Source organism: Oncorhynchus keta, chromosome 19 (genome assembly GCF_023373465.1).
Source record: "Oncorhynchus keta strain PuntledgeMale-10-30-2019 chromosome 19, Oket_V2, whole genome shotgun sequence".
Classification (NCBI taxonomy): domain Eukaryota; kingdom Metazoa; phylum Chordata; class Actinopteri; order Salmoniformes; family Salmonidae; genus Oncorhynchus; species Oncorhynchus keta.
Window position 1 is genome coordinate 10,892,544 of NC_068439.1, and position 8,972 is coordinate 10,901,515.

The 8,972-nt window shown below is 49.7% G+C and overlaps 1 protein-coding gene and 2 long non-coding RNA genes across 3 annotated transcripts; all 3 read right to left on the reverse strand.

Annotated features, from left to right (window-relative positions):
• Window positions 1–141: 141 nt before the first annotated feature.
• On the reverse strand, window positions 142–1,563 carry LOC127909634 (uncharacterized). Its single transcript, XM_052471789.1, has 4 exons — window positions 1,374–1,563; window positions 918–1,163; window positions 690–827; window positions 142–197 (listed from the first exon to the last, which is right to left on the reverse strand). Exons 1-4 carry the CDS (start codon window positions 1,561–1,563, stop codon window positions 142–144), a joined length of 630 nt encoding a protein of 209 aa, XP_052327749.1.
• Window positions 1,564–2,212: 649 nt separating this feature from the next.
• LOC127909615 (uncharacterized) lies at window positions 2,213–3,470 on the reverse strand. The gene is made up of 3 exons (XR_008072213.1): window positions 3,182–3,470; window positions 2,802–2,915; window positions 2,213–2,763 (listed from the first exon to the last, which is right to left on the reverse strand). It is a non-coding gene; the product is annotated as an uncharacterized LOC127909615 (long non-coding RNA).
• Window positions 3,471–7,854: 4,384 nt separating this feature from the next.
• LOC127909616 (uncharacterized) lies at window positions 7,855–8,256 on the reverse strand. The gene is made up of 3 exons (XR_008072214.1): window positions 8,212–8,256; window positions 8,070–8,105; window positions 7,855–8,033 (listed from the first exon to the last, which is right to left on the reverse strand). It is a non-coding gene; the product is annotated as an uncharacterized LOC127909616 (long non-coding RNA).
• Between the last annotated feature and the right edge of the window lie 716 nt (window positions 8,257–8,972).

An 8,972-nucleotide genomic window follows, 5' to 3' on the forward strand; every position in this document is an offset into this window, starting at 1 on the left:
TCCTCATAACATGTTATCAATCTGAGGTGTTAAAAACCTACTAGGTTGTAAGGTTCGGGCTTTAATGTGCCACATTTGAACAATGAATCATCCTCAGCATCCAAACTGTATCTTCGCTGCTGTTTTATCACCTCATATGTTTTACTTGGTCTTGACAGTGTGGCGTGAGCGGGTCCACTCCTTAGCTAGCTGACTAACTAGAACAGGGATGGGCAAGAGATGTGGGTATGGATGTGGGTATAGATGTGGGTATGGATGTGGGTATAGATGTGGGTATGGATGTGGGTATAGATGTGGGTATAGATGTGGGTATACATGTGGGTATGGATGTGGGTATAGATGTGGGTATAGATGTGGGTATACATGTGGGTATGGATGTGGGTATAGATGTGGGTATACATGTGGGTATAGATGTGGGTATGGATAATGATGTGGGTATGAATGTGGGTATAGATGTGGGTATGGATGTGGGTATAGATGTGGGTATGGATAACAATGTGGGTATGAATGTGGGTATAGATGTGGGTATGGATGTGGGTATAGATGTGGGTATGGATAACAATGTGGGTATGAATGTGGGTATAGATGTGGGTGAGAGACACAAAGAAATCTGAACTGATCATGAATGGCCGCAGTGGCTCGCGGGTCTGCGTACCCACATATACCCACATCAGTACCCACATCAGTACCCACATTCATACCCACATCTATACCTACATCTATACCCACATCCGTACTCACATCTATACCGACATCCGTACCCACATCCGTACCCACATCCGTACCCACATCTGTACCCACATCCATACCCACATCTGTACCCACATCTGTACCCACATCCGTACCCACATCCATACCCACATCTGTACCCACATCCGTACCCACATCTGTACCCACATCCATACCCACATCTGTACCCACATCTGTACCCACATCCATACCCACATCTGTACCCACATCTGTACCCACATCCGTACCCACATCTGTACCCACATCTGTACCCACATCAGTACCCACATCCGTACCCACATCCGTACCCACATCCGTACCCACATCAGTACCCACATTCATACCCACATCTATACCTACATCTATACCCACATCCGTACTCACATCTATACCGACATCCGTACCCACATCCGTACCCACATCCATACCCACATCTGTACCCACATCCGTACCCACATCCGTACCCACATCTGTACCCACATCCGTACCCACATCCGTACCCACATCCATACCCACATCTGTACCCACATCTGTACCCACATCTGTACCCACATCAGTACCCACATCTGTACCCACATCCGTACCCACATCCGTACCCACATCTGTACCCACATCTGTACCCACATCCATACCCACATCTGTACCCACATCCATACCCACATCTGTACCCACATCTGTACCCACATCCGTACCCACATCTGTACCCACATCTGTACCCACATCCGTACCCACATCTGTACCCACATCTGTACCCACATCAGTACCCACATCTGTACCCACATCCGTACCCACATCTGTACCCACATCCGTACCCACATCTGTACCCACATCCATACCCACATCCGTACCCACATCTGTACCCACATCCATACCCACATCTGTACCCACATCTGTACCCACATCCGTACCCACATCAGTTTCACATCCGTACACATCTGTTTCCACATCCGTTACATCTGTACCCACATCTGTACTCAATCAGTACCCACATCTGTACCCACATCTGTACCCATTTCCTGTAGATCATCTGTTCTCTGTAAAAATCAGTGTTACATCCGTAAACATCCATTGCCCACATCCGTACCCACATCCATACCCACATCTGTACCCACATCCGTACCCACATCAGTACCCACATCAGTACCCACATCAGTACCCACATCAGTACCTACATCCGTACCCACATCAGTACCTACATCCGTACCCACATCTGTACCCACATCAGTACCTACATCCGTACCCACATGTATACCCACATCTGTACCCACATGTATACCCACATCAATACCCACATGTATACCCACAGCCGTACCCACATCAGTACCCACATAGTTTTTCAAACACTTTATTGCATGTTGATAAATTGAGTTATGGTTTACTGAGTAATTCTGTTTCAGTGAATTACAGTGTATACTGTTGTGACTTGAATAAGCCTTGTACCCTAAAAACGATCTATTTCCTGTAGATCTGTTGTTCTGTAAAAATGTGTTACTTTTGTAAAATGATTGCACTAAAAGTTATTATTGAGGAAACAAGACCGTATCACTCTCGTGATTCTTTCTCCCCTTGTTCAGGGTCGTAACATACCCACATCCAGACCCACACATGCAGGCCATTGCCTTTTGGGGGCCCTAAGCGAAATGTTAAGATGATGTCTGAGTGACTAACAAAATTAATTTGGGCCCCCACGATAGGTAATTCAACCATGATTACTACAAGTTTAGATAGCTGGGCCTAAAAGATAGGGCCTAAAATTAACATCCATCACCTGGGTCCTGTTCAGGGACTAAAATTAACATCCACCACCTGGGTTCTGTTCAGGGCCTAAAATTAACATCCACCACCTGGGTTCTGTTCAGGGCCTAAAATTAACATCCACCACCTGGGTTCTGTTCAGGGCCTAAAATTAACATCCACCACCTGGGTTCTGTTCAGGGCCTAAAATTAACATCCACCACCTGGGTTCTGTTCAGGGCCTAAAATTAACATCCACCACCTGGGTTCTGTTCAGGGCCTAAAATTAACATCCACCACCTGGGTCCTGTTCAGGGCCTAAAATTAACATCCACCACCTGGGTTCTGTTCAGGGCCTAAAATTAACATCCACCACCTGGGTTCTGTTCAGGGCCTAAAATTAACATCCACCACCTGGGTTCTGTTCAGGGCCTAAAATTAACATCCACCACCTGGGTTCTGTTCAGGGCCTAAAATTAACATCCATCACCTGGGTCCTGTTCAGGGCCTAAAATTAACATCCATCACCTGGGTCCTGTTCAGGGACTAAAATTAACATCCACCACCTGGGTCATGTTCAGGGCCTAAAATTAACATCCATCACCTGGGTCCTGTTCAGGGCCTAAAATTAACATCCACCACCTGGGTTCTGTTCAGGGCCTAAAATTAACATCCATCACCTGGGTCCTGTTCAGGGACTAAAATTAACATCCACCACCTGGGTTCTGTTCAGGGCCTAAAATTAACATCCACCACCTGGGTTCTGTTCAGGGCCTAAAATTAACATCCACCACCTGGGTTCTGTTCAGGGCCTAAAATTAACATCCACCACCTGGGTTCTGTTCAGGGCCTAAAATTAACATCCACCACCTGGGTTCTGTTCAGGGCCTAAAATTAACATCCACCACCTGGGTTCTGTTCAGGGCCTAAAATTAACATCCACCACCTGGGTTCTGTTCAGGGCCTAAAATTAACATCCACCACCTGGGTCCTGTTCAGGGCCTAAAATTAACATCCACCACCTGCCAAATGCGGGTAGATTTTGGCCGACTCTACACATCATTTCTTTCATACTGTAAGCTTTGCTCAGCTGTCATTGAATTTTTTTTTTATTCTCGTTTTTTCCATCTTGATATTGTTTGCTCTATTTCACTTCTTGTTGCCTGTAATATTTGTCATTCAAAATAAAGTTGTGATAGAGAATCACCTATAGACTGACTTTCACGAAAGCTGCAACTTTAGGACATTAAACACTTAATTAGAATAGCGTATTTTGGGACATACTTGCAATTATTTTAACTTGTCTTTATGCTTTTGATAGGCTATTTTAATGAATAAGATTATACTTTTTTGCCGTTAGGTTTTCAACGGCATGGAGGGGGATGCATACGTCATCATACTAAACGGTTTGTTCAAACTACTCCTTCCATTTTTCTATATTGCTATTGCTTGTTCTGTCTCTCATTATTACAGTAGGGCCTATCGTGTTTTTAGATGATTAAAAAACACTTTGGTAATTTCATTAGATGAATTCATTGTTTGATTATAAAGTAGTGTGGCGGGAGAATGCCAGAAGCCAGGCACTCTAATGTACTTGTCCTCTTGCTCAGTTGTGCACCGGGGCCTCCCACTCCTCTTTCTATTCTGGTTAGGGCCAGTTTGTGCAGTTCTGTGAAGTAAATCAAATCAAATCAAATCAAATGTATTTATATAGCCCTTCGTACATCAGCTTATATCTCAAAGTGCTGTACAGAAACACAGCCTAAAACCCCAAACAGCAACCAATGCAGGTGTAGAAGCACGGTGGCTAGGAAAAACTCCCTAGAAAGGCCAAAACCTAGGAAGAAACCTAGAGAGGAACCAGGCTATGTGGGGTGGCCAGTCCTCTTCTGGCTGTGCCGAGTGGAGATTGTAACAGAACATGGCCAAGATGTTCAAATGTTCATAAATGACCAGCATGGTCCAATAATAATAAGGCAGAACAGTTGAAACTGGAGCATCAGCACGGCCAGGTGGACTGGGGACAGCAAGGAGTCATCATGTCAGGTAGTCCTGGGGCATGGTCCTAGGGCTCAGGTCCTCCGAGAGAGAGAAAGAAAGAGAGAAAGAGAGAATTAGAGAGAGCACACTTAAATTCACACAGGACATCGAATAGGACAGGAGAAGTACTCCAGATATAACAAACTGACCCTAGCCCCCCGACACATAAACTACTGCAGCATAAATACTGGAGGCTGAGACAGGAGGGGCCAGGAGACACTGTGGCCCCATCCGAGTTCACCCCCGGACAGGGCCAAACAGGAAGGATATAACCCCACCCACTTTGCCAAAGCACAGCTCCCACACCACTAGAGGAATATCTACAGCGTTGTACGAGATCTTTGGTTTCTTGGCAATTTCCGAGACTGACAAGTTTCAGAATAAAGTTATTTGTTTTTGACATTTTGAGCCTGTTATCGAACCCACAAATGCTGATGCTCCAGATACTCAACTAGTCTAAAGAAGGACTGTTTTATTGCTTCTTTAATCAGAAAACAGTTTTCAGCTGTGCTAACATAATTGCCAAAGGGTTTTCTAATGATCAATTACCCTTTTAAAATAATAAACTTGGATTAGCTAACACAACGTGCCATTGGAACACAGGAGTGGTTGCTGATAATGGGCCTCTGTACGCCTATGTAGATATTCCATTAAAAATCAACCGTCTCCAGCTACAATAGTCATTTACAACATTAACGATGTCTACACTGTATTTCTGATCATTTTTATGTTATTTTAATGGACAGAAAATGTGCTTTTCTTTCAAAAACAAGGCCATTTCTAAGTGACCCCAACTTTTGAACGGTAGTGTATATATATCTAACTTTTTTTTTGCGATGTAAAAACACTTTGTGTAAACTTAAATGACTAAAACTGTCACGCTTGCTCCCGCTCTCCCTCTCTGGCACTTGAGGGCTCCAGGCTGCCCTTCATTACGCACACCTGGCACCATCATTACGCGCAGCTGCACAATATTTTTTCCCCTGTCCAGACGCTGTTCCTGTTCTGTTTCATGTCCATGTTTCATGTTCGTGTTTCATTAAATGTCCAATCCTTGTACCTGATTCTCGTCTCCACCATCGATCCTTACAGAATGCTGACACCACCATACGAAGCATCAGGGAGGTTTTTTGTTTTGTTGGTGACGTTGGGTCCAGATGTTGCCGCAGATGGAACCGGGGCTGCCTCAGCTGGCTCATTGGGCTTTCACGGCTCAGCTGGCTCATTGGGCTTTCACGCCTCAGCTGGCTCATTGGGCTTTCACGCCTCAGCTGGCTCATTGGGCTTTCACGCCTCAGCTGGCTCATTGGGCTTTCACGGCTCAGCTGGCTCATTGGGCTTTCACGCCTCAGCTGGCTCATTGGGCTTTCACGGCTCAGCTGGCTCATCGGGCTTTCACGCCTCAGCTGGCTCATTGGGCTTTCACGCCTCAGCTGGCTCATTGGGCTTTCACGCCTCAGCTGGCTCAGCTGGCTCAGCTGGCTCATTGGGCTTTCACGGCTCAGCTGGCTCATTGGGCTTTCACGGCTCAGCTGGCTCATCAGGCTTTCACGGCTCAGGCTTTCACGGCTGGCTCATTGGGCTCAGCTGGCTCATCAGGCTTTCACGGCGCGCCTCAGCTGGCTCATTGGGGCTCAGCTGGCTCATCGGGCTCATACCTCAGCTGGCTCATCAGGGCTTTCATCAGCTGGCTCAGCTGGCTCATCCAGGCTTTCATGGCTCAGCTGGCTCATCGGGCTTTCACGGCTCAGCTGGCTCATTGGGCTTTCACGCCTCAGCTGGCTCATTGGGCTTTCACGGCTCAGCTGGCTCATTGCTTTCACGGCTCAGCTGGCTCATCGGGCTTTCATGGCTCAGCTGGCTCATCGGGCTTTCACGGCTCAGCTGGCTCATCAGGCTTTCACGGCTCAGCTGGCTCATCAGGCTTTCACGGCTCAGCTGGCTCATCAGGCTTTCACGGCTCAGCTGGCTCATCGGGCTTTCACGGCTCAGCTGGCTCATCAGGCTTTCACGGCTCAGCTGGCTCATCAGGCTTTCACGGCTCAGCTGGCTCATCGGGCTTTCACGCCTCAGCTGGCTCATTGGGCTTTCATGGCTCAGCTGGCTCATCGGGCTTTCATACCTCAGCTGGCTCATCAGGCTTTCATGGCTCAGCTGGCTCATCAGGCTTTCATGGCTCAGCTGGCTCATCAGGCTTTCATGGCTCAGCTGGCTCATTGGGCTTTCATGCCTCAGCTGGCTCATCGGGCTTTCATGCCTCAGCTGGCTCATCGGGCTTTCATACCTCAGCTGGCTCATCGGGCTTTCATACCTCAGCTGGCTCATCGGGCTTTCATGGCTCAGCTGGCTCATTGGGCTTTCATGGCTCAGCTGGCTCATTGGGCTTTCACGCCTCAGCTGGCTCATCGGGCTTTCACGGCTCAGCTGGCTCATCAGGCTTTCACGGCTCAGCTGGCTCATCAGGCTTTCATGGCTCAGCTGGCTCATCGGGCTTTCATGCCTCAGCTGGCTCATCAGGCTTTCACGGCTCAGCTGGCTCATCGGGCTTTCACGGCTCAGCTGGCTCATCAGGCTTTCATGGCTCAGCTGGCTCATCGGGCTTTCATACCTCAGCTGGCTCATCGGGCTTTCATGCCTCAGCTGGCTCATCGGGGTTTCATACCTCAGCTGGCTCATCGGGCTTTCACGGCTCAGCTACGCTCATTGGGCTTTCATACCTCAGCTGGCTCATCAGGCTTTCACGGCTCAGCTGGCTCATCGGGCTTTCACGGCTCAGCTACGCTCATTGGGCTTTCATACCTCAGCTGGCTCATCAGGCTTTCACGCCTCAGCTGGCTCATCGGGCTTTCACGCCTCAGCTGGCTCGAGAGGTTTCCATTGCCCCCAGTTGGGTTGGCATGCTCCCATCCCACGTCATGCCTCAGCCGGCTAGTCAAGCTCCCATGCCTCAGTGGGATCGCCAGGCTCCCACGCCTCTGCCAGCTCGTTGGGCTTCTACACCTCAGCCAGCTTGTCCAGCGCCCATGCCCATGCCTCGGCCTGTCAGGCTCACAATACACCGCGGTTCAGCCTAATCGAACTCCCTCATTGACGAGTTTGTCACTCCAGGTCGACGTCCACGGAAGCTGCCATTCCTGAAGCCCTGAGTCTGGCATACGCTCTCTTAGATGTGGAGGTGAGATTCATCACTCCTGAAGCCCTGAGTCTGACCCGCTCTTGCTTAGCTGTGGAGATGAGATTCATTCTACCCAGTTGGAGGACAGTGGAGGTTTGGCGTGGTCTTCCGCTTCATAAGCCACTCCCACAGGAGACTTATGGAATTACGGGAGACCAAAGACAGGCTGGCCCTTCGTCTCTTTCACTGAGACGGGTAAGACGCTACACAGACAAGACAGACAAAACATGACAGACCAACAGACAGATGAGACAACCAGGTGAGGGGAGTTCCTTACTAAGACCTAGACAACCAGGTGAGGGGAGTTCCTTACTGAGACCTAGACAACCAGGTGAGGGGAGTTCCTTACTGAGACCTAGACAACCAGGTGTGGGGAGTTCCTTACTGATACCTAGACAACCAGGTGAGGGGAGTTCCTAACTGAGACCTAGACAACCAGGTGAGAGGAGTTCCTTACTAAGACCTAGACAACCAGGTGAGGGGTTCCTTACTGAGACCTAGACAACCAGGTGAGAGGAGTTCCTTACTAAGACCTAGACAACCAGGTGAGGGGAGTTCCTTACTGAGACCTAGACAACCAGGTGAGTTCCTTACTGAGACCTAGACAACCAGGTGAGGGGAGTGTCTTACTGAGACATAGACAACCAGGTGAGGGGAGTTCTTTACTAATCAGTGACCTTAATTCATCAATCAAGTACAAGGGAGGAGTGAAAATCCGCAGACAGTTGGTGCTCCGTGGACTCAGGGTGGGGACAGACAGCCCCTTTCAGGGTGGGGACAGACGGCCCATCTCAGGGTGGGGACAGACGGCCCCTCTCAGGGTGGGGACAGAGGGCCCATCTCAGGGTGGGGACAGAGGGCCCATCTCAGGGTGGGGAAAGAGGGCCCATCTCAGGGTGGGGACAGAGGGCCCATCTCAGGGTGGGGACAGAGGGCCCATCTCAGGGTGGGGACAGAGGGCCCATCTCAGGGTGGAGACAGATGGCCCATCTCAGGGTGGGGACAGACAGCCCATCTCAGGGTGGGGACAGAGGGCCCATCTCAGGGTGGGGACAGACGGCCCATCTCAGGGTGGGGACAGAGGGCCCATCTCAGGGTGGGGACAGACGGCCCATCTCAGGGTGGGGACAGACGGCCCATCTCAGGGTGGGGACAGAGGGCCCATCTCAGGGTGGGGACAGACAGCCCATCTCAGGGTGGGGACAGACAGCCCATCTGAGGGTGGGGACAGAGGTCCCATCTCAGGGTGGGGACAGAGGGCCCATCTCAGGGTGGGGACAGAGCCCACCTCAGT

Coding starts and splice junctions, on each gene's coding strand:
- LOC127909634 (XM_052471789.1), bottom strand. CDS start 1,563: ATGGATGTGGGTACAGATGTGGGTACGGATGTGGGTACAGATGTGGGT. Junction 1,164..1,373: donor AGATGTGGGTATGGATGTGG/GTACAGATGTGG, acceptor ATGTGGGTACAG/ATGTGGGTATGGATGTGGGT. Junction 198..689: donor AGATGTGGGTATGAATGTGG/GTACTGATGTGG, acceptor TCCCTGTTCTAG/TTAGTCAGCTAGCTAAGGAG.